The sequence below is a fragment of the Argentina silus genome, assembly GCF_951799395.1.
Source record: "Argentina silus genome assembly, chromosome: Y".
NCBI lineage: Eukaryota > Metazoa > Chordata > Actinopteri > Argentiniformes > Argentinidae > Argentina > Argentina silus.
In genome coordinates, this window is record NC_139654.1 from 33,473,613 (window position 1) to 33,498,941 (window position 25,329).

The 25,329-nt window shown below is 45.6% G+C and overlaps 1 protein-coding gene across 5 annotated transcripts in view; it reads left to right on the top strand.

Moving 5' to 3' along the window:
- Positions 1 to 25,329, top strand: part of LOC310823575 (KH domain-containing RNA-binding protein QKI-like) — a gene marked incomplete at both ends in the record, with an annotated part of 120,551 nt that overhangs the window by 66,002 nt on the left and 29,220 nt on the right. For all 5 annotated transcript variants that reach the window (XM_083696459.1, XM_083696460.1, XM_083696461.1 and 2 more), the window contains one exon: positions 13,551 to 13,667. In XM_083696459.1, the coding sequence (XP_083552585.1) occupies positions 13,551 to 13,667 (117 nt within the window). The remainder of the gene's footprint in view (positions 1 to 13,550; positions 13,668 to 25,329) is intronic.

Sequence of the window (25,329 nt, forward strand, 5' to 3'; positions counted from 1 at the left end):
AATAGAACATGATATTCAGTCTTAGTCAAAGAATTTCATCAAAGCAAAGATACTGTATCAACGGCGGGGTAGAGCAGCTTGTCTTAAGCGGGTTTTCGAACTCGCAATCTTTCGCTTACAAACCGGCTGCGCTAGCCACAACACCAAGAGAGGTAACTCCCTTGGCGGAGTTGCTAACGGGCCTTTCACAGGGTCGTTACAATACTGTAAATCCAAGGGTGATCAAAGCAAAGATGCTTCAGAACAAAAGATCTTTTCTACAAAAGTAAAGTAGTTTCTCCAACACTGCTCATTGAGGTGTGTGTGTGTGTGTTCGTGCGTGCGTGCAATTAAAAGCCTCCTGTCCACCAACTAGCCTGCCTAATTTGACTGCAGCCTTGCACTTCGCCAGGAGAGGTCACTGTAACTGAAGCTTCGAGTAATGAACCCATTTTCGAAACAATTGGCTCAAGTGGTTCAGTGCTTCACAAAAGCTTCATTTGCCCATCACTAGTCCATGGTCCGAAGGCTCCGCCCACTTCCTGGTTGATCCAATCACCATTCCACCAATCAGCCCAAGCCACATGGACAATAAAAGGCCTGCTGAGTCAGTGTTCTGGAGCTGTGATAGCTCACCACCTTGCTTGTGTTTGTTTGATTCAGATCTTGTTTTGTGTATTTAGTGATCATCCATATAGGGATATTTGTTGCTGTGTGTGAGAGATTTTGAGGAGGTTGAGGAACAGGTAACAGTATTTCACTTTATATTATTATTCACTGATTCACATAAAGTCACCTTGTCACATAGTTTGTTAATGTTAGAGACACTAGGGCAAGGGGCGACTGTGGGTTTATGTACTTTTGTTTGAGACTGTTGTTTAGTTTAGCGTTTTTAGAGGTTTTTGGTTTATTGGTATTTACTTTTATTTAGCTCAGATAGGAGCAGGGACTCACTCTTTTTGGAGTCCAGTTTTTCTTTTGTGGTTATTGTTTATTTGTTTCTTTGATTTCCTCAGCGCCCATAGGGAATTTGCCTCCTTTTTGTTGTAGTGTAACATAAAAGACATTGAAATTTCCTGGTTAATAAATAACTTTAATTTTACCCACACCATCGGGTTTATGTTGCCGGTAGGCTACAGCAGTGTGTACCGGGTGAGGAGTTTATGTAGTGAATAGTTATAAGATATCTTCAGTATGTATGTTCAATAGCTTGAGGGTGCGCGGTATCAGTTCAGTGTCAACGTTTTTGGGGTTCTTTATTGAGAGTCTGACGTGCGCTTGCTTGGTGTTTTCTAGCTTCAACAATGGAACCATGGGTTCTGGGTTTGCTTATACTGGGCACAGTTCAGTGGTAACGTCTGAGCTAGCTCCATTAAACGAGAGGTGCTAAACAGCAGATAGCAGCTCGTTCTTATATGCTAGCACCAGTGTTTCAGTTCTTCATGGTTACCGTGTCATGATGTAGGACTGAGGTTTCATGCGACTTTAACTATGTTTCGGAATACATTGCACAATCATCATGCTTCATTTAATGCGTGTTGTAGGTTACTAGGTTTGGAATGGCTTAATGTTTCTGTACTTGCAGGAGCTGTCTGACTCAGTGCCAAGGACTGTATAGGCCTACTTAGCGTTTAACACGCATTCATAATGGAATGCTTTGAATTACTGTAAACAGTTAGTCATAGGTATCAGATTCAAGTTGAATTTGGTGTTACACTGGTTGTGTGTCTTGCATTGGTCACCTCAGCAGCCCTATGTACCTTTCCTCTCAAGTGGTTAGGAGTTAAGGAGTACCCTATATTATGTTAAATACATGATGTTTACAGCTCTACCGTTTCCTGCATTGGAAATCGTGCATTCTTTTTAACTCAGAATGCAGACAGGACCTTGAGCCTGAACCTTCCAGCTTTTTATCTCTGGTTTGTTGTCCCCCACCAATGAAATCGGAGAGGGGATTATGATTCGGTCTTTGTCTGATCGTATGTCACAAGCTTTTCTCCGACACCACTGGACAATTTTTTATTAAACTTGGGTATATGATGCGTCTTGACAGAGATTGTTGAGGAGTTTCGAGGCGACATCATCAAACACATCATATAGGTTGGAGAGCTAGAAGTGTAGGTTAATGCGGTAGGCATGTAGCCTAACGAATTTGGGAATTATATTTTGAGAAATCGAAGCAAAGCTGTAAGAAGCAAGACTGATGATGACTCAATAAGCACTACAGGTTCAGGTAAATGTACATTCTGGCAATGAATGCAGCTGTAGGCAATAGCCTAAAGAATTGGGAATAATATTTGTGAGAAGTCTGTTCTACAGCATCATTTCTTGCCGAACTGGCTATACAGTAAGCAGCATTGTGTAACCTTGGTTTAACAGTCGCATTTGTAACCAAATAATTTGCTGTGCAAATATTTTATCTAATGGATTGAGAATAATATTTTGAGAAATCAATGCAAATTGTAAGAAGCAAGACTGTTGGAAATATTTGTTTGCAGTATTTTGTCTTAGCCTCTTGGTGAAATTTGTGTTGAAGTTAAGGCGTCTTATGTCAATACAGAGTTAGTACGATAGTAGCTATTGGCGCCGACATTATTTCTCTTTGGGCACAGAAGGTGATCACACAAAGAGAAAAGCCTCCCTGTGCTCAACGGGGACACAGCACTGTTTAGCACAGACAACAGTGTGTCATATTAAAAGTTTATGGATAAATGTATTGCTTAATTTATATGTTCTCCTTCACTCTCTTTTTGTAGAGAGGCACTACATAATTTGTGGGGGGAAGACATGTTACACTTATTAACTATTGCACTGTTATGTTGGATGCAGGGTGTCGCCCGACATGCGCTTGTCCTTGCTGTGTAGACGTGCGTGTCGAGTTGGGTTCAGAGCATGGTGCGAATTATCCTGCTCAAGGTGCCACCTGGACGTTGGCCCGCAACATGCCCCTTTCAGCTATCGTTAGACTGGTTAGATAGAAGCGGTGATGGATTCACTGTCAACACACAGTTCACAAGGTAGAATATTCCCATGTGCCTAGATGATGTAGGAGAACATCTGGTTTTGTATGGGTGCTGACGAGCTTAGAGTGAAGAATCTCTAAAGGGCTGTTGCATTTAGAAGACCCTGCCCTATAATACATATGAGAAGGGCAGCGCTGTGATACATGGGTAATAGTGAATAGTTGAGGTCACATAATGCTAGAATGGCCCCCTGTCTGATCCAGGATGCAAGTCATTCATCCCTGCACTGAAGAAGGTGCGGAAGGATACAGGGAGGGTCACCCTGTTAAAGCAGGCACCGGGGCAATTACCGCAGACACTTAGTCTTAGATTCTCATAATTCTAGAATGACCTCTGTCTGATGAAGTCATTTTGTCCCTGCACTGAAGAAAGTGCAGGGGGGACACCGGGAGAGTTTTCCTGATACACAGGTCACATAGTTGTTTGGATGGTTCTGTTTTGTTGGGGGTTGATAGTTATGGGCTCCCTGCTTATGTTATTTTGTATTTTATGTTGTTTAAACTTCAGGCAGGGAGCTATACAGAGCGGAGCCATTACATTACTCCAAACTTAAATGTATTACCATTTTCATTAACCCTTTAGACCCCAATACAATTCTAGAACATACCTGCAGTTTACTGGAGTTTTTATTATATTTCTCTAATGTCTGAAATAATGATGAATAACTCAATCTAAGGATACATGTTAATATACTTACTTAGATGAGAGGCTAAACTTTATTTTCAATTGATTTGCCAGTTAATATAAAACTAATTTGGTGAAGTGTCATCTACTGAGAACATCATCTTATGAAAACATTAGCTAGCTAACCAGCTACAGTGTGGCTCTCAGCTAATTACTTGCCTACACTGACATCATTACACACCACACTGGATTATTGGCTCTAATATGAAAAATTACTGGACACAAATCGATCACCAAAGGTGCAGTAATCTTGTTATGGTTTTCACCTGCATTTTGCTTTCATTTGCTAAATTACAGTTTTGTTTTTAGTCACTTTTGCATGGTTATTTGTATAGCCAGATAGCTAGCACCGGTAGCTAGTTGCCTTTGAGTAGTAACTCATTTTACGGCTGTTGTGGGGTCGAGAGGGTTAAACATGTTTAACCGACGTAAATGTCCTGACTGAAATGAAGTTTCCGTAAGTTCAGACGGGACACTTTAAGTCGAATGCCGCAGGACATCTGATTCACACATATGCAAAACATCATCACATGTCTCAGGTACAAGGTTTAAAAGAGCCGAGTATGCAACACTCAACCATGGTTAAACAGTGGAATGCCACTGGCCATGAGAGTTCACTTGTTGGTGAACTCTCCACTCAAATCCGATAGAAAACCTCCACTGGCTCCCGGTAGCAGCTCGCATCAAATTCAAGACCCTGGTGCTTGCCTACCGGGCGGCAAAGGGAACAGCCCCTCCCTACTTGCAAGCAATGGTTTGCCCCCAAACCCCTGCAAGATCACTCCGCTCGTCCACCTCGGCTGCCCGCCTGGCACCGCCGCCTCTACGTGGATGCAGTGGCCGCGCTACTCGGTCACAGCTTTTCACTGTCCTGGCGCCCCGCTGGTGGAATGAGCTTCCCACTACGGTCAGGACTGCAGAGTCACTACCGATCTTCCGCCGTAGATTGAAAACCCATTTCTTCAAGCTACATCTTAACAGTCCCTCCTGAAGACCGCTTCACCCTCACTACCCCCCCTATACTAACGCTAACCCCAAGACCTCTTCTCCCTTGCTAATAAAATATATTTTTTTAAAAGAAAACAAAAAAAATGTTGCCGACTGGCATTACGACTGCCAATGGCCCCTGGTGTGAGCATTGATTACTTTGTCTTATGATGACTGTTGGATAGATGATTCACTTAATTAAACAAATGTATTGTTGTAAGTCGCTTTGGATAAAGGCGTCTGCTAAATGCCATAAATGTAAATGTAATACCTCAGAGTTAAATATTAGCAGCCTGAGTGGAGTCCAAAAAGTCCCATCATATAAATATCTCAGTATCTGGATCAATGACAAGCTATAATTTAAACCACATACAGTTAGGTCTATATATATTTGGACACAGACACAATTTTTGTTATTTTAGCTGTTTACCAAAACATTCAAGTTACAGTTACAGTGCCTATAGAAAGTCATCATACCCCTGTGAAATCTTTACCTTTTGTCACATTACACCCTGGAAATTAAAATAAATCAAATCTAACTTTTTTGAGCTGTTTGTACACATTATAACCCTCATCATCAAAGTGAAAATAAAAATGAAAAAAATTCTGGACAATTATTAAAAATTAATTAGTGAAATACCTGGTTTGGTTAAGTGATCAGCCCCTTAGAGTATACCATTATAAACTTGCTCAGGTGCAACCAATCAACTTCCAGATCAAACACCAGGCTAATTGCCCCCCACCTGAGATCAATTGTAGTGGTTTTGTTTACTTCAAAATAAAACCAGCTGTTTCTTGAGGATTCAACTACTAGAAGTGCATGGTTCTGCAAAGAATTCACCATGGTTGGAAAAGTACTTTCAAAAGGCCTCCGGGATAAAGTTGTAGGAAGGCACAAGTTAGGTGAAGGCTACAAAAAGATTTCGAAGGCTTTAGCTATCCCTCTGAGTACCGTTCAGAGCATCATTAAGAAGTGGAAGGCGTATGGCACCACCAACACCTTGCCTAGATCAGGCCGTCCGTCCAAACTGGATGACCGAGCCAGGAGGACATTGATCAGAGAAGCTACCAAGAGGCCAAAGGCAACTTTGAAGGACTTACATGTCTTTATGGCTGGGACTGGTCTGTCTGTGCATGTGACAACAATCTCACAAGCTTTACACAAAGCTGGCCTGTATGGCAGGGTAGCAAGAAAGAAGCCTTTTCTGAAAAAGTGCCACACTCAGTCTCGTTTGTGCTATGCAAAAACACACCTGGAAGATTCTGTTGCCATGTGGAAAAAGGTTTTATGGTCAGACGAGACTAAGATTGAACTTTTTGGACTGAACTCCAAGCGCTATGTTTGGCGAAAACCAAACACAGCACACCACCCAAAACACACCATACCTACTGTGAAGCATGGTGGTGGCAACATTATGTTGTGGGGATGTTTCTCTTCAGCGGGGACTGGGCAATTGGTCAGGATTGAAGGGCAAATGGATGCTGCCAAGTACACCCAAATTCTTGAGGACAACCTGCGTCCCTCTGCTGGACAGCTGAAGATGGGCAGGTCATTCACCTTCCAACACGACAATGATCCTAAACATACTGCCAAAAGAACAACGCAGTGGCTTAAGGATAGAAAGGTGAATGTCCTTGAGTGGCCAAGTCCAGAGCCCTGACTTAAATCCGATAGAAAATCTGTGGATGGACTTGAAGAGAGCAGTCCATCGCCGCTCGCCATGGAATTTGACTGAACTCAAACAATTCTGCAAGGAAGAATGGGCAAATATTCTCCAATCTAGGTGTGCAAAGCCAGTAGAGACATATCCAAACAGATTGATGGCTGTAATTGCAGCAAAAGGTGGCTCGACAAAGTATTAAATCAGGGGACTGATGACTTTTCCAACCCTGTTATTCTTGTTTTTTGTTTTTCATACATTTTCAGAACTGTCGCCTTTTTTTTCATTAGTTTGATGTTGTATGGCTAAATTTGTACATAAAGCTGTACAATGGGTTTTGATTTCAGGCTGTACGACAAATATAGTAACTATTTCAAAGGGGTATGATGACTTTCTATAGGCACTGTATATAATGAATATGGGCTTAAAGTGCAGACTCTCAGTTTTAATTTTAATTTCTTTTCCAAGGGATCAAAAGTAATTGGACAATTGACTCAAAAGCAATTTCATGGACAGGTGTGGACTATTCCTTTGTTATTTCTTTATCAATTAAGTAGGTAAAAAGTCTGAGTTGATTCCAAGTGTGGCATTTGCATTTAGAAGCTGTTGCTGTGAACGCACAACATGCGGTCAAAGGAGCTCTCAATGCAAATGAAACAGGCCATCCTCACGCTGCAAAAACAAAAAAAATCCATCAGAGAGATAGCGGCAACATTAGGAGTGGCCAAATCAACAGTTGGATACATTCTGAGAGAAAAAGAACGCACTGTTGAGCTCGGTAACACAAAAAGGCCTGAATGTTGTTATGGAAAATACATTGATAGAACTATTTTCAGGTTATACACTTTCATATGACTGATACAACTTGTGTAACTACTGTGATTACATTTTCTCTTGCCACACCTCTAAAGTTCTATAGCCATTGTTCTAAGAAGCACTGTATAATTTACTATGTGAACAGCAGTGGTTTCAGGAGGGAGTGGTGAGAGAGAGAGCAATAATGGGGGGACAGGCGCATCCTGCAGATAGGTGTGAAATGTTGAACGCCGATTAATCAGTAAGAAAGCGCTGATTGATCAGTAAGAGAGTCTCCCCATTGTTCATTCTCTCCCGCCCTTTCTCACGTAAGCACAAGCCCATCAGCCGATAGCCTTGGCGGCGCCTGGCATTATGTTCAAACTGTATAAAAGACAAACCTGATCATTGTCTCTTTAGACTTGCGCTGAAATGACCCCCGGATCTACGCTGGGCTGCTGTTACGCTCTTGTCTCTTGTTTGCAAGCAATAAATACCGGACTCAGATATTGTGGCTACTCAGGATTTGTTTCTTGATTCTTACCTCCGAAGAGCTAAAGTACAGAGTGGTAAATCCTAGACTTCCACCACAATGTCCACGGAAGACAACAGTGGTGGATGATCGCAGGATCCTTCACATGGTGAAGTGAAGCCAAGTGAAGAACACTCTCCAGGAGGTAGGCATATCATTATCCAAGTCTACCATAAAGAGAAGACTTCACGAGAGCAAATACAGAGTGTTCACCACAAGGTGCAAACCATTCATAAGCTTCAAGAATAGAAAGGCCAGATTAGACTTTGCCAAAAAACATCTAAAAAAGCTAGCCCAGTTCTGGAACAGTATTCTTTGGACAGATGAAACTAAGATCAATCTGTACCAGCATGATGGGAAGAAAAAAGTATGGAGAAGGCTTGGAACTGCTCATGGTCCGAAGCATATCACATAATCTATAAAACACGGTGGAGGCAGTGTGATGGCATGGGCATGCATGGCTTCCAATGGCACTGGGTCACTAGTGTTTATTGATGATGAGACAGAAGCAGCCGGATGAATTCTGAAGTGTTTAGGGATATACTGTCTGCTCAGATTCAGCCAAATTCAGCAAAGTTGATTGGACGGCACTTCACAGTACAGATGGACAATGACCCAAACATACTGCGAAAGCAACCCAGGAGTTTTTTTTAAGGCAAAGAAGTGGAATATTCTGCAATGGCTGAGTCAATCACCTGATCTCAACCTGATCGAGCATACATTTCACTTGTTGAAGACAACTAAAGGCAGAAAGACCCACGAACAACTGAAGACAGCTGCAGTAAAGGCCTGGCAAAGCATCACAAAGGAGGAAACCCAGCATTTGGTGATGTCCATGGGTTCCAATCATTGCCTGCAAAGGATTCTCAACAAAGTATAAAAATGAACATTTTATTTATGATTATGTTCATTTGTCCAATTACATTTGAACCCCTGAAAATAGGGGACTGTGTATAAAAATGGTTGCAATTCCGAAATGTTTCATACAATATTTTTGTCCAACCCTTTGAATTAAAGCTGAAAGTCTGCACTTCAATTGCATCTCGATTGTTTCATTTCAAATCCATTGTGGTGGCGTACAGAGCCAAAATTATGAAAATTGTGTCACTGTCCAAATATTTCCAGACCTAACTGTAGATGTGCTTTCAATGAAACTTTTAATTTTCTTCTATAGAAACAAGGCCTGTTTCACAATTGAAAACAGGAGAAAAATCATTCAGTCATGGCCACATTGGATTATGGTGATATATATGCATGCCGCTACATCCTCATTAAAACCTCTTGACGCGTACCATAGTGCCCTCTGCTTCATTATGGGAGACAAATATAACACACATCATTGCCATCTCTATCAGAAGTAGGTTGGCCATCCGTCTCTACAAGGAGAAAACAGCATTGCTTTCTGTTACACTAAACTTCCAATCTACATCACTCCTAAATTATAGAACCACTCATTATTCCACCCGATCACAGGAGTGGTTAGTTCTCAAGGTCCCGCATTCCACCAACCTTGGAAAAACAGCTTTTAGCCAGTATGGTCCGAAACAGTGGAATGAACTCTGATACTAAAACTAAACTCCTTAGTACCGCTTGGGCATTTTCGGTTGCTCCAGGGGACCTGGTTACAGAGGAGTGTTCATGTTTTGCATGAAATTGTATCTTCTGTTTGTTTTCTTGTTTGTATCCTACTTGTTTGTATTATTTCTATTGCAGGGCTCCCTTGAAAAAGAGACTCTGGTCTCAATGTGACTCCCTGTTAAAAATAAAGATTTAAAAAAGTACTTTCATTAGAATAAAACTCTGATTGCAGTTACACATAATGGATTTCTTTATTTTTCTCCTATTCTCCTAAAAATCTATCTGGCCTTTCTTCCTTCATTCCAGGCCCCTTATCCATCATAATAATGAAAACAAAATGCAATTAGAGCGCAGTGCTATTAGAAGCCATGCAATAATGAATTTGCCAATTACAGCGACTGTCTCAGTTATCTTCATAAGATAATAAGATCAGTGTGAGTGTCTCACAGTCCACCGTGCTCCTAGTCTTAAACGGCTGTAATTACGTTCAGCTTTCCCTTTTATTGTAGTTGATGGAAAACACACTTAATCTCGGCTGCCCAGATTGGGTAAATAGGGGGAGTCCTTTAAAAACAGATATTAGGCATTCCATTAGCTTCAATAGATGTTCTTACTGTCTCTCTCTCTCTGTTTAACAGGAGCTCTAGTGGAGTGGAGGTAGGCTGAGTGCCGCTGCAGAGGACATTGAATCAATCTGTCTCTGTCCTGTTGGCCTCTTCTAGTCCACTAAGGATGCCTACCTCTCAGATCAATACAACATTGGATGGGATTTAGGAGCACTATTTGGATGAAGGAGGAGACACGTTCTCCACGAACACATAATGTGTATCCCTGTCTGTGCCGCACTGACCTGTCACCACTAATAACCTCCACATAACCTATCGCTATCACATTGTCAGTCACTTGCACGGATCTCCCCCGACAAGGAAGCCACATGGGATTCTAATTCAGCCCATTCTGTCCCCTTTTCTCTCTCCTCATCTCAAAACACACACACACACACTCCTCTCTCGACACACACACACAGAGGCGGTGAGAGAGAGAGAGGCATTGTATGGGAAGTCCTGAAGAAGGGACATCAGAATGCAGGTGACAGTGTGAGAGCGGAGGGGGGCTGGGAAGTGTTGCATTGAGTCAGGTATCCAGGCCTTCTCAGCGCCCTGGCTGTCATTTACGTTTTGTGTGCTCCATTGTGTCGCATGAATAAGGCAGCTTGTGTAAAAGCGTCACTGCCACTCACAGATTTCACACATGCTCTTTCGTGACCCATTTTGCCCAGGAGGGGACGTTTCACTATGATACGCGTATGACTACTCATGCTTTTGAATATAGTGGAAATGACGGAGTCAGGGATGTTTTTGAATCTGACAGGCAGGAGAACTTCATCATTATCATCATCATGGTCATCATTCTAAATGCAGCCAGGAGGAGAAAGGGTGGAATAGACAGAGCCTTTCTCTGTGCTGAGCCTCAAAGGCAGCTGCCCTGACGATGTGTCCTGAATGTCGGCGGAAAGTGAAGGTCATTCCGCAACTCTGTACTGGACAAATACTGAGGTATTGAGAGAGCTGCATCAGAGAGTGGACTACTGTACTGTAGCAGCGCTGTCCTGTGGTTTCTCGTTCCCATCCTGAGGGCACCTTGGAATGTCTTTCCTCCAGGAGACAATAACGCATTTGTTTCTTGTAGTGTGTATGTCTGTGTGTGTCTACTGTATGTTTGTCATTTGTCTGAAACACTGCTCCCCCCTGCTGCTGTCTTGGACTCTCTTGCAAAATAGATTTTACTAACCTGGATAACTAAAGTTAAATACAACATTTTAAATCAGTGACTAGATTGACACAAGTGAGCAATCTAAGAACAGTGTAATGTCCATATATCCCTGTGATGCTAAATCAAACTGAGCAAGTTAAGTTAATAGGTTTTAAGATGGCAGTCTAGGCAGTTTGGTCTTTGTGCTGACTAAGGTCTCAATGGAGTGGTATTTAGAGAACTATCCTTCTGTTAGGCTTTTCATTGGTGCCTTGTGGAAGGAGGCTTGGAACATGTACTGTACATGGCAGAGCAGGAGAATGTGCCCTTTTCAACCATGCCAGGTGCAAACTCCTTACTGTGACAGTTGACAAACTGCTAAGACAACTCGATGCTCAGCAAGGGCAGAAATCTGTGCAACAGCACAGGGTCCACCTTGCACTCCCTCCACATAGTAGAGTCACAGGTCAAATGTCAAACTGTAGATCCACTAATTTCTGTTGACTTGTTCCATGTTACAGTTTTGTTTTTGGCTGATATTGGGATATGAGCAAATAAGATCTTGAAGTTGTCCAATGATGTCAAACCGATGAACAGAATTCCGTGAGAGAGGGGAGCGATGGCAAAATGAAAAGATGTGATTCAAATTAAGGACAGAGCATAAGATAAACATTGATCGCTGCTCTCGTAGTACATAACGTCTGACAGGAGAGCGGCGAAGCAGACAGGAAGACGATATGTCTTCCCGCTCCAAACCTTGTTTCAGTAGATTCTCCATACTTCAGACTCAATTATGTGTGTTGTACAGCACTGTTACGTCCAGAGAGGAAGTAACCATAGACTAGACCACAAGTTTCCTACAGAGTCAGTCAGTCAGTGTATACATACAAGACTGTTGTAGCTACAGAAGACATACACTCACTGAGCACTTCATTAGGAACACTATACTAATACTGGGTAGGGCCTCCTTTTGCTCTCAAAACAGCCTCAATTCTGTGTGGCATTGATTCCACAAGATGTTGGAAACATTCCTTTGAGATTCTGGTCCATGATGACATGATTGTCAGATCCGGTGACTGGGAAGGCCACTGAAGAACACTGAACTCATTGTCATGTTCATGAAACCAGTTTGAGACAACTTTTGCTTTGTGACATGGTGCATTATCATGCTGGAGGTAGCCATTAGAAGATGGGTAAATTGTAGCCATGAAGGGATGCACATGGTCAGCAACAATACTCAAATAGGCTGAGGCATGTTATCGTAAGATCTAAGAACCCAAGCACAGACACAGAGTCAGGACACAAATATAAAATAAGGTATTTAATAAGGAACCAGCAGGGAATGGGACAAGCGGGGGGAATGTCAAACAGGGTAGGGCAGGCAGACAGACAGGGCAGGCGGGCAGGTAGACTAGGCAGGCAGGGCAGGCAGACTAGGCAGGCGGGTAGTGCGGCCAGGCAGACTGACAGGTGGACAGCCGGGTAGGGTTTCTGGAGGAAAAAGGAAAGAAGATCAAAAACAGCGTATACACACGAAGACTAAGTATTACTAGACAAAGAGGCCGAGAACGGTACTAACGTGTTGAAACACTAAACAACGACCTGGCTATGAGTGAATGGGAAGCTGGGGTTTAAATATAGCACGGTGATGAGAGTTGAATAGCAGGTGTGTAGATCGGGCAGGTGGAGATGATGAACTGAAACGAGAACCGGAGCCTGGCCACGCCCACACACAACACAAACAGACAGACAGGAGAGAGGGAGGCACAGGCACAGACTAAGAGGAAGTGGAGGGCATGACAGTACAGGGCATGACAGACAGTGGAGGGCATGACAGTACAGTTCCTAATAAAGTGCCCAGTGAGTGTAAGTAGTCTCTTAGTTTCCTACAGAGTAGCTTTTTACATCAAGACTGTCAGTCAGTCAATGTCTCTCTGTGTCTGTCCCTTTTCCATCATGGCTCCCAGCCTTCCTGTCTGTCAATATCAGTGCCAGCCCATCGATAGGCAACCTTTAATGATTGACAGTTGCCGTGTGGGCCATTGAGGAAAGGAGCTCTGGCTCCTGATCGATGGGCCAACTTGTCACCACCGGCCCGGGGCTGGTTGCCAGACACTCTCGGATATTGGCTGCTTTTCAGCCATATAGTGCCATTGTCAGAAGGGTGGCCCGGATGATGAGGGTGTGAGAGAGCTGAGGTGTCTGGTTCAAACGAGAGGCTCCCCTAAGAGAATCTCTCTTTCACTCTGTCTGTCTCTCTCTCTCTCTCTCTCTCTTTTTCATCAACCATTGCTATCAACATGTCAGGTTCTGCCAGGAGAATATTTGTTACAATATTATCCAGTGTCACCTATAAACTATATGCTCAAACCAGTGGAAATAGGAGGACAGGCTCATTGTAATGCATGGAATGGAATAAGGAATGGTATCAAACACGTGTCCTCTGATTTCTACATCCACCAGCCTCCACTGCCTCAAACATAAATGCTGCTTGGATGGACAAAAACCGCAGTAGTTGTACTACTGAGTTTGATGTTAATGTGTGTATTTCTCTGGCAGTTTAACTTTGTTGGCCGGATCCTGGGACCACGGGGGCTTACAGCCAAGCAGCTGGAAGCGGAGACAGGATGTAAAATCATGGTTCGTGGGAAAGGCTCCATGAGAGACAAGAAGAAGGTGAGGCGAACACACACACACATACACACATGCATGCACGCACACACTCTCTCACACTCACACACACACATACAGTACACACTCTCTCACCCTCACACCATTGGTCGTCTGGCGGGCACGCCGGTGGCCACTCGTGGTTCTGTTCTGCCCAAAAAGACAATTCCCAATGTAATTCCAATGGCAGAGTCATGTTCATGTCATGTCATTGTTCCTCGCCAAATTAGGTCGATTCCAGTGTGACTTTCATGTTCTACAATTACTTTCAAATATACAAATTCATGCCTTGGCCATCGTAAACATTTTTATAGCCCAGATCGGACGATATAGGCATTTCTCCTACTTCTATAAAGTGCTGACATCATATTGTAGCGTCTATGCCAGCCAGGGCACGCGCGTGAGGAGGTGGAAAACTGATGGAAACAGCTGCAACTAGGCTACTGTACATTATATTCAATACTCTGTACAGTGTAGGCCACTGTAGCCTAATTAGTTTGTATGTTCTCCACAATAGTTCGAACCTCCTACTGCAAGATCATGCAATATGGTAATGTAGCCTAATATAGATTATGCGATGACAAAGGAATGATTGTAATCATTCGTCTTGATGTTCTAAAATTACAATTTTTGTCCAACTCGAACATTCAATATTTCTAATGACATGCACACCTTTAGAACAGAAATTGATAGGCTATTATCATATTCATAACCAGGTTTAGAACTGAGAGACGTTTTTATGAGCGGACAACGACTGATTTATTAATCTTGTCAATCGATGGCTGACGGAAGCAGATGTGGCTTGATGGCAAAATCAATGATATTCTCTCGCGATTGACATTGGATCAAACAAATGCGCACAATAGGCCTATTGTTGTTTTATCAAATAATATCAAATAATTTGGCTACAGGACTCAAAAGTATGCTAATACTTTCCTTGGAAACTTGTGTCAATGAACTTTTAGACATCACAGCTTCAGAACAGAAAAATTATAAATGCTATATCTTATTTATAACAAGGCTTGATAGAATGAGGGACTCTGTCATGAGCAGACATCATGATTTTAGATCAACAATCTTGTCAACTGTGGCTAGTGATGGAAGATATTAGCCTATAGAAGGCCTATTTGGCTATTTAAAAGTGTGATATTTGAACATGTTTTCTGTGGGATGCTAATTTACTTCGGATGATATCAAGTGGATTACACTGTACACATCATGGCTGAAGGTAAGTCTTTCTAGTATCATGAAACTTTAACCGTTCTCTGGTGGTCAATATGCTTTGGATCAAAACAGTGTTAATTCATTACAATTTGAGTCAACTTTGAATGCAGTACTCCCATTTCTCACATTACCTAACTCCTATACTTTTATGATTAGGCTACATCGAGAATAAAATCTGATTTAGTTGACTAGATGGATTGACAAAAAAGTTGATGATGAAATATCATGGCCATATTGAAACTAATCACTTGGTATATTTTCAACAGCTAGGCAGATTAGGAGCTTCTCATAAATAATAATTAAAAAAGGATTTCCACAGAATCAGAATAAATGACACTATAGGTATCCAATAGGGCAATGATTAAACGTCAGAACAAAATAATTACAGTACGAACAAAATTACGATAGGTTATCCATTAAGGTTACTGCAGTTTATCTTTAGCCTTGGTTAAAGAAAAAATGACTTCTATAACGGGTATTGTTTCATCAGCTGAATACTGTGCTCTGTCTGTTGCTGGCATTGATGGTTGCTGACTGAGGGCTGAGGCGCGTTCCTTTGGCTCATGTGTTCTTCTCACAGCATTCTAGATGAGAGCGAATACTGAGCACGTTCTGTGGGCGGACAGACTAAAATGGCGATGAGGATGTACGCATTTCGTTGGCAGATTAACAACACAAGCTACTACCATTGAAATGAATCGGGTGACGTCAGACTTCAATGTGTCCCTTCCTATATACAGTCATTGTCTCACACACACATTAGGCACATATAAGCCCACCCTCGTATACAGAAGGCATTTTGCCATTTGTTTTTGGTGTATTATTGATCATGTTAACCATTGACCGCCCTAATCCCCCCTCTCCCTCAGCTATATTTCTATTGATGCAGGGCACTTCTCATGGTGTAAGACTAGTAGTGTGTTGTTTCTAAGCTCCACATGAACAGCACCATACATCCAGTGATGGAAAGACGTGTCTGTAGGCCCCATCTGAGGGCTCTGATGAGGCAGATATTTCCTCCTACTGGGAAACAACAATCATTCCCCCAAGGCTGCAACACAGCCCTGAGAGGGATGGGCAGGTGTTCAAACATTGTCCTTGGCCTCAGATCTGTGGGGCCTCCATTGGGGACTCCAGCACCAGTCTATGGAACGTGACCATGCTGGAACATGTGCTCCTCAGCACCGCATGAGAGGAGCTATGGGAGGGGGTCTTTGACCAGGGTCTATGTAATACACGCACACACACACACACACTGCAGTTATTTATTTCTCATTGTGTGCATCGTGTACAGGACATGTTCTAGTGGCCAGCGCAGTGCTGTACGCGGTGGTATGCTGGGGGGGGGGGCAGCATCAAGGAAGGTGACACCAAGAGGCTGAACAAGCTTATTAGGAAAGCTGGTTCTGTCCTCGGTGTCACCCTGGACACTGTGGAGGAGGTGGCCAATAGGAGGATGAGGACCAAACTCCTGGCCATCATGGATAATCCCTCCCATCCCCTGCATGACACTGTGGCAGAGAAGCTCTTTTAGCAACAGATTACTACAACCATGTTGCACGAAGGAGCGCTATAGGAGATCTTTTTTGCCTGCCGTAATAAGACAGTACAACTCCTCCTCCAGCTGGCTCGATGACCAGTCAGGCTGGGGGATGTTAAATTATACTGGACTGTTCTTACTGTATATAATGTTTCAGATGTCTATTTTATTATATTATTGTCACTTTATTTTGTTGTTGTTGTTTGTGATATGAGCTGCTGTAATGCCTTAATTTCCCCTCGGGGATCAATAAAGTACCTATCTATCTTAGAGAAAGACTTGCTTGTTTTCACTGTATAAGTGGGACCGGCCTCTATTTGGACAAGTGGTGTTATTGGAGATCTGAGCTCTTCCACAGTGTCTCTGTGGAGACTCTGGCTGGAAAAAATAAAACAAGTGTCTCTGATATCCTTGTTGCGGTCTCCTCTGCTCCCCCACATCTGCTTCAGCTCTGTATCCTGTTGAAACCCAGCTGCTCTATCTCTCACCCTCTCTAAGAGTTGTTAGCAATGACATTTACGGGGCTTAGTCAAACTACTGGTCTTTCTCACATAATAAAGCATAGTTCATGGCCCCCTCTTTTATTTTATATTTCTCTAGCTCTCTTATTTAATAATAATAAGCTTTTATTTATATAGCACCTTTCATAAGAATGCAGCTCAAAGTGCTGTACAATACTGCGCAAAAGAAAGAAAAAAGGAACAGGTAAACAGATAAAAAAGGAAAACGAGAACAACCAAAACATCAGCAAAGTGCTGTACAATACAGTGCAAGAGCCGATTAAAAACAAAAACAACTATAACATATTAGTCAATACAATAAAAGTAGCATCACTCAATCTAGTTGCATAGATAGTTGATCAGTACAATAAAAACAGCAGAGATAGCAGCATAGATAAAATGCGAATTGAAAGAGAGATTTTTAACTGGCGCTTAAAGATGTTTACTGAGCTTGCTTCCCTGATTTCTTGAGGTACCGTATTCCACAGTTTAGGGGCATAGTTAATAAATGCCGCATCACCAACTTTCTTTTGGGTTTTACATTTACATTTAAATACGCCTTTATCCAAAGCGACTTACAACAATACATTTGCTTAAGTAAGTCAATCATCTATCCATCAGTCATCATAAGATAAAGTAATCAATGCTCGGACCAGGGGCCATAGGCAGTCACAATGCTAGAAGAAGGATTTTTATTTTTATTTTTATTTTTTTATTAGATTTTTTTATTAACAGGAGAGAAACTTGTACAGGGGGGTAGTAGGGGTGAAGAGGTCTTTAGGAGGGACCGTTAAGATGTAGCCTGAAGAGATGGGTCTTCAATCGACGGCGGAAGATTGGTAGTGACTCTGCAGTTATGACAGCAGTGGTAAGCTCGTTCTACCAGCGGGGTGCCAGGACAGTGAAAAGCCGTGAGTAGTGCGGCTGCTGCATACACATAGAGACGGCGGTGCCAGGCGGCCAGCCGAGGTGGAAGAGCGGACTGATTGGGCAGGGGTTTGGGGGCTGACCATTGCTTGATAGTAACCTTTAATAAACCAGCAGCAGAGGAGCTGAGTGCACTTGAGGGCATATAGATTGTCAGCGAATCAGTAAGGTAGGATGGTCCCAGTCCATTGAGTGCTTTAAATATGAGTAGAAGGACTTTGAAGTCAATTGTAAACGATACAGGGAGCCAGTGCAGAGCAGTTAAGACTGGAGTGATATGCTCTCTCCTCTTAGTTTTTGTCAGTAGCCTAGCAGCAGAGTTTTGAATTAGTTGGAGCCTGTCTATAGGGAAGAGGGAGGCCAGTAAAAAGTGTATTACAGTAGTCAAGTCTACTTGAAATAAAAGCATGAATCAGTTAAAAACGGCCGCACCTTGGCAATGTTTCTCAAATGAAAAAAGGCTGTCTTGGTCACCTTGCTAATGTGGGAATTAAAACTCAGATCAGAGTCTAAGATAACACCAAGACTTGTAACCTCTGACTTAATCAAGGGAGTTAGATTCCCAAGGTTGTTTAAAAGCATAGCCCGTTTGTCTTTGGGGCCAAGTAAGAGGATTTCAGTTTTGTCCTCATTTAGCTTTAAAAAGTTATTGTTCATCCATTTATTGACAGCTGATAGACAGTTAGTGAGTGGACAAATAGCATTAGTATCATTTGGTTCAACAGAGATGTATAATTGAGTATCATCCGCATAGCTATGGAAGTTTACATTGTGTGCTCTGATAACGTCGCCAAGCGGTAGCAGATACAGTGAGAATAGTAAGGGACCAAGGCAAAATGTATATCGTACTCATCCAATATGTGATCTCCAAGACTGACATAGAATTTTCTCCCTGTAATATTGTAAAGATGTCCATTGTACACAGAGGCAGACACAGTGGTGTAGTGAGGGAAAGGTCCCGTTTATTTATCAAGTTCGTAATTATGTGGCTTTTCAGCCCTCCAAAACCAAACACTTTTCTCTCGAACGCAGAGGCACACACATCTTAAACCCTCTAGTCAACGAGGCTTCATTTGCAACAGGTGTGCAACGGAGCCTCGCTGACGTCACCCTGGCCACGGTCCTGTAGCTCCCTCTACAGGCCGAACGCTGCATGTCCCCCCACATACCCCCACCGCCCGACACAGGCCGGGGACACGACGGCCGACAACCTACTCCCCCCCCCCCTGCACGGGAGAGGAAGTCTGCCACGACCATCTGTGCACGACCGAAAAGTTGAAGGGCTGCAACGCGAGATACCACCGGGTGATCCTCGCGTTCACATCCTTCATGCGGTGGAGCCACTGGAGGGGAGCATGGTCGGAGTAGAGGGTGAAAGCGAGACCCAGCAGGTAGTAGCGGAGGGCGCCGACCGCCCACTTGATGGCCAGGCACTCCTTCTCCACCGTGCTGTACCGGCCCTCCCTCTCCGATAGTTTGCGGCTCAGGTACAGCACCGGCCGGTCAGCCCCCTCCACCCGCTGGGTCAGCACTGCTCCCAGGCCTCTATCCGACGCGTCCGTCTGTAGGGAGAAAGGGAGGTTAAAATCAGGCGCATACAGGACCGTTTCTCCACAAAGAGCTCCCTTAAGGGCCTTGAACGACCCCTGGCACTGGCCCGACCATTGGACCGGATCCGGGGCACCCTTCCGGGTGAGGTCCGTCAAGGGACTGGCCAGCTCTGAAAATCCCGGCACGAACTGCTGGTAATAGCCAGCCAGCCCCAGGAAGGCCCTCACCTCCTTCTATGTCTTGGGCCGCGGAGAGGCGGCGATGGCCGCCGTCTTTTCAATCTGCGGCCGTACCTCCCCCCGACCCAAGTGGTACCCCAGATACCGGATCTCCCTCCGCCCGATCACGTACTTCTTCGGGTTGGCCGTCAGCCCCGCCCGCCTCAGGGACCGCAGAACAGCAGCCACACTCTGCACATGCTGCGCCCAGGTGTCACTGTGAATGACAATGTCATCCAGGTAGGCCGCAGCATAGGCAGAGTGCGGCCGCAGAATGCGGTCCATGAGGTGCTGAAAAGTGGCTGGGGCTCCGAACAACCCGAAAGGGAGCACTGTGAACTGGAATAGCCCGAGCGGAGTGGAGAATGCGGTTTTCTCCCGGGATACCGGCGAGAGTGGAATCTGCCAGTATCCCTTCGTGCAATCCAATGTCGTGAAATATTTGGCCGTGCCAAGCCGGTCCAAGAGCTCCTCAACCCGGGGCATCGGATAGGCATCGAACTTGGAGAGACCGCATTAACCCGTCTATAATCCACACAGAACCGTATAACCCCATCCAGCTTGTTGACAAGCACGAGGAGTCACTGCGGGACTCCTCGACCACACCCAGCTCCAGCATGGCTTCCAATTCCCTGCACACAATGTCTCGTTTGTGTACCGGCAACCTATAGGGACGCGTGCGCACCGTTAAACCCGGCTGCGTTTCTATATGGTGGTCGATAAGCGTAGTCCGACCGGGCAGGGGAGAGAACACGTCGGCGAACTTAGCTTGCAAATCTGCAACGTCCGTGGCCTGGCTAGCAGAGATATGGTTAGGAATACCGACCGGAGTGCTAACTTTTGATTTTGGGACTTCCGGACCGAACTCATCTCTCTCTGGAATTATTGTAGCCAGAGCAACAGTGACCACGTCGTTCCATTTTTTTAGGAGATTTACGTGATACACCTGCAAGCTATCCCCCCGGTCCGAGCGTACTACCTCATAATCCACGTCCCCCATGCGACGTGTGACCACAAACGGCCCTTGCCACTTCGCGAGTAATTTCGTGCTGGAGGTGGGTAAGAGTACGAGCACCTTGTATCCCGGTGTAAATTCTCGCAGGTTAGTTCCCCTGTCGTATAGGCGCTTTTGACGCTCCTGGGCTTGCAGCAAATGCTCGCGTGAGATAACCCCTAGGGCGTGGAGCTTTGTGCGCAAACCCTTCCTCCCAATTTTCTTTAAGAAGGTCTAGGACACCCCGGGGCTTACGCCCGTAGAGTAATTCAAACGGGGAAAACCCGGTGGAAGCTTGGGGGACTTCCCGTACCGCAAACAGCAGGGGATCTAGCCATTTATGCCAATTCCGACTATCCTCGTGTACAAACTTCCGGATCATTGACTTCAAGGTCCGATTGAACCTCTCACAAAGGCCATCAGTGGCGGGGTGGTAGACACTGGTTCGAACCGCCTTGATGTTCAACAACCCATACAGTTCTTTGAGGGTGCGTGACATAAAATTAGTGCCCTGATCGGTGAGAATCTCTTTCAGGATTCCCACGCGGGAGATTACTTGAAACAATGCCTGCGCTACACTCCTGGCAGAGATATTGCGCAGCGGTATTGCCTCGGGGTATCGGGTTGCGTAATCTATCAAGACCAACACAAATCGATATCCCTGTGTACACCGATCAAATGGCCCGATAATATCCATGGCTATGCGGTCGAATGGGTTCTCAACCAATGGTAAGGGCCGCAAGTGGGCCCGTGGAATGGCTGGGGGATTTACCAACTGACATTCGCGACAAGAAACGCACCACCTACGCACCTCTGCCTGAATTCCCGGCCAATAAAATCGAGCCATTATACGGTTTAGTGTCTTATCATACCCTAAATGGCCCGCCATGGGGTTGAAATGAGCCGCCTGGAAGACCATTTCCCGGCGGCTGCGGGGAACCAACAACTGGGTTACTTCCTCCTGGCTATGTGAGTCACGACTTACTCGGTACAACCTGTCGCTGATAATCGCAAAATAGGGGTGGGCGCGTACTGTGTCTGGCCGTACCAAAGTACCATCAATCGCTATCACTTGGTCATAGGCCGATCGTAGGGTCTCGTCACGAGACTGCTCGAGGGGGAAGTCACCTAGCAGCGGATAGTTCGGCGGGGAAATCTCGGGTTGAGACCCCCCCGCCGGCTCCTGCTCCTCGGCAGTGTCGCGAGGCGCCGCCTCACACCTCCCTCTCTGTCGTGCACGCACCCCGGTAGCCTGCTTTACCGGTTGAGGAAACCCCTCCCAATCTACACCTAGAATAAGGGGATGCGTGAGGCGCGGGCTAACCGCCACCTGTACACTATGCTTTTTTTCTTCAAAATGAATTTCGATCGCGACCACAGGATATTCGTGAATGTCCCCATGCACACACTTCACCAACACCCTCGATGCCTTTAACAATGCCCCCGGTCGAACCAGGCGCTCCTGGATCACGGACTGCATGCAGCCCGAATCCAAGAACGCCTGGTGCGTATCATGTTGTATCCTTACCGGAACACGATACGCCGCTCCTGGTCCGGGGGGAGGGCCCGGTATGTCGCCGATCCGGCGACCTGCCCCACCTCCCTCACTGGGCACTCCGCCCGTACATGGCCCGGCCGTCCGCATCACCAACACACCCCCCCTGTCTCTCGGGGTGCTTCCTGTGGGGCCAGGGCTGGTTCTCGACATGCCTGCCCCTGCCATCTCGTCCTCGGGGCGGGCCGTAGTTGGTCGCCGGGGCTCCTCCAGCGGGAGGAAGAGATGGTCCTCCGCCAAGGTAACGGCGGCCGCGAGATCCTGGGGCCGGTGGTACTGGACCCAGGCGGCAGTCCGGGCCGGGAGCCCCGTGAGGAAGTGCTCCAACACCACCCGGTCCCCGACCTCCTCCGCCGAGCTGTTCCCTGGGTCCAGCCACCGCCGCGCGCTGTCCCGCAGCCGCTGGGCGTAGGCAAAGGGCCGGCTCCCCTCCTCCATAGTCAGGGCCTGGAACCGGCGACGGTGTTCCTCCGGGGTGAGGCCCAGGCGGTCCCGAATCGCCCGGGCGAGGGAGGGATAGTCCCGCTGGGCGGCGAGCTGCAGCGAGCCCGACAGGAGGGGCAGCAGATGATACGCCCACTCGCCGTCCGGCCACCCCGAGATCCTCGCCGTCCCCTCCAACACCGCCAGGAACGCCTCCGGGTCGTCCAGGTCCCCCATCTTCTGGAGGTGTACCTTGGGGGGACCTTGTGGCGACCCGGGCGCCGGTCTCGCTTTGATGGCCCCGACGAGCTCCCGGAGGAGAGCACGGTCCTCAGCCCTCGCCGTCGCCATCTCTCCCATTGCGGATTGCTGCTCGTGCTGGAATTGAGCTTGCCGCTCCAGCATGCGGGCCATCCCTCCGATGGCTGCGCTTAACGCCTCCATTCCTCTGTGTCCCTCGTTGGGCGCCACTGTAAAGATGTCCATTGTACACAGAGGCAGACGCAGTGGTGTAGTGAGGGAAAGGTCCCGTTTATTTATCAAGTTCGTAATTATGTGGCTTTTCAGCCCTCCAAAACCAAACACTCGGAGACTTTCCAGTCGCCGTCCTTTTCTCTCGAACGCAGAGGCACACACATCTTAAACCCTCTAGTCAACGAGGCTTCATTTGCAACAGGTGTGCAACGGAGCCTCGCTGACGTCACCCTGGCCACGGTCCTGTAGCTCCCTCTACAGGCCGAATGCTGCATGTCCCCCCACAAATATATGTACGGAACCAGCTTAGGATGCAATCAGAGAGACCAACCCAGTTTTGAAGACGATTGATGAGGATCTCGTGATCAATCGTGTCGAATACTGCACTTAAATCCAAGAGAACAAGAACGGAGACCTTATTACCATCAGTGTTTCGTCTAAGATCACTGACAATTTTAGTGAGAGCAGTCTCTGTGCAATGATTCGATCTAAAACCTGACTGAAACTTTTCCAGAATCTTGTTATCGTGTAGGAAGGAGTTAATTTGATTATAAACCACCTTTTCGAGTATCTTGCTAATAAAAGGGAGATTGGATATTGGTCTATAATTAGTTAGAGTGTCAATATCTCTCACTATCTAAATTTCTTCAGCAATGGTTTCACAACAGCTGTTTTAAAAGCATCTGGAAAAATGCCTGACTCAAGAGATGTGTTGATGATTGTCCAGACAGGGTTTGCAACACTGTCAAAGAATGCAGTGGGGACAGGGTCAAGACGAGAGGTGGACGAGTTGCTCTCGGCGACAATCTTGTAAAGTTCTGCTGCAGAAATGTTTGTGAAATTTCCCCACTCTGTCCATCTCCCCTCTCCCTCTGTCTCTCTCTCTGTCTGTGTCTGACGGGCATTGTTGTTGCGATGGTTATGGGCCCACCATGCTACATGCACACAATTGTTTTGATTACCGTGCACTGGGGCTGGTGTCCTTGTCCTCTGCGTATGGTGTTATGCCACATACACACACATTTGTTTCACTTAAATGAGTGTGTGTGTGTGTTTATGTTCTGGAATGCAGGAGGCAGTGGAAACACAGCAGCTAAGATAGACAATCAGTGAGGAGGAGCAGCTCTCCCACACTCGTAGAAAGGCCTGATAGGAATAATAATAACCACAGACTGGGCGTTACAGCACCAGTTAGAGCAGTGCAAAACCACTACAGATGTATTGCCATACTGTACCAATCAGAGATTATTTGGAAAATGCTTCAGTGCAGCTCACATAAAAAATCGGGACAATATCATTCAATACATTGCATACACTTGAAAAAATATTTTATTTATCTATAATAAAAAATAGAAACAAAGACCAGTCCATGAAATGCTTTTAAGTGCTAATCTTCTGTCCTAACTTGAGTTCATGGAACACACATTCTCAGGGTAGGTGCTGTTGTGAAAGTGAGCTGTTGTGTGATGCAAGTGTGTGATGTTGGTCATTGGTCATCAAGACTTTGTTACATTTAAGCCTTGTACACTGGCCCTTGTTTGGTATGTGCTGATCAATGTTCCTGCTTCTACATGGGAGAGAGAAGAAGTCTCTGTCAGACACATGCACACACTCTTAAACACAACACTCACACGTGAACACTCACAGATACAAGTAGACACACTTTCACAGTATACACACTGTGGGGGGACATGCAGCGTTCGGCCTGTAGAGGGAGCTACAGGACCGTGGCCAGGGTTATGTCGGCGAGGCTCCGTTGCACACCTGTTACAAATGAAGCCTCGTTGACTAGATGCTTAAGATTTGTGTGCCTCTGTTTGTTCAGTAGGTGGGCTGGGAACGGCGGAGCAGGAGGAAGCGAGAAAGAAGGACGACTGAAAAGTCAGAAACTCTCTAAAGTATTACGAGTATTATCTTAATAAACGGGTTATTCCCTCACCCACACACTGCGTCTGCCTCTGACCACGAACGAACATTGTTACACACACATACTGTATTAGCATTCACACAAGCTCTCCCTCAGAAACAGCATGTTGTGAGGCAAGGGCATGGAGTGGGCTGCTGTGCTGATAGTCTCTGCCTCCCCATGGTTGACATCATCATTGTCCTGAAAATAGCTGTCAGCTCTTGCTCTCCCCGAGGCCTGCTGGCTATTATGACTGTCAGAGTCGCTTCACACACATTTACTCCTAGACCCACCGCCCATCTCAGCTGCACACACCACTTATAGCTCCCCACACCCTGAGACATGCTCTGTGTGTG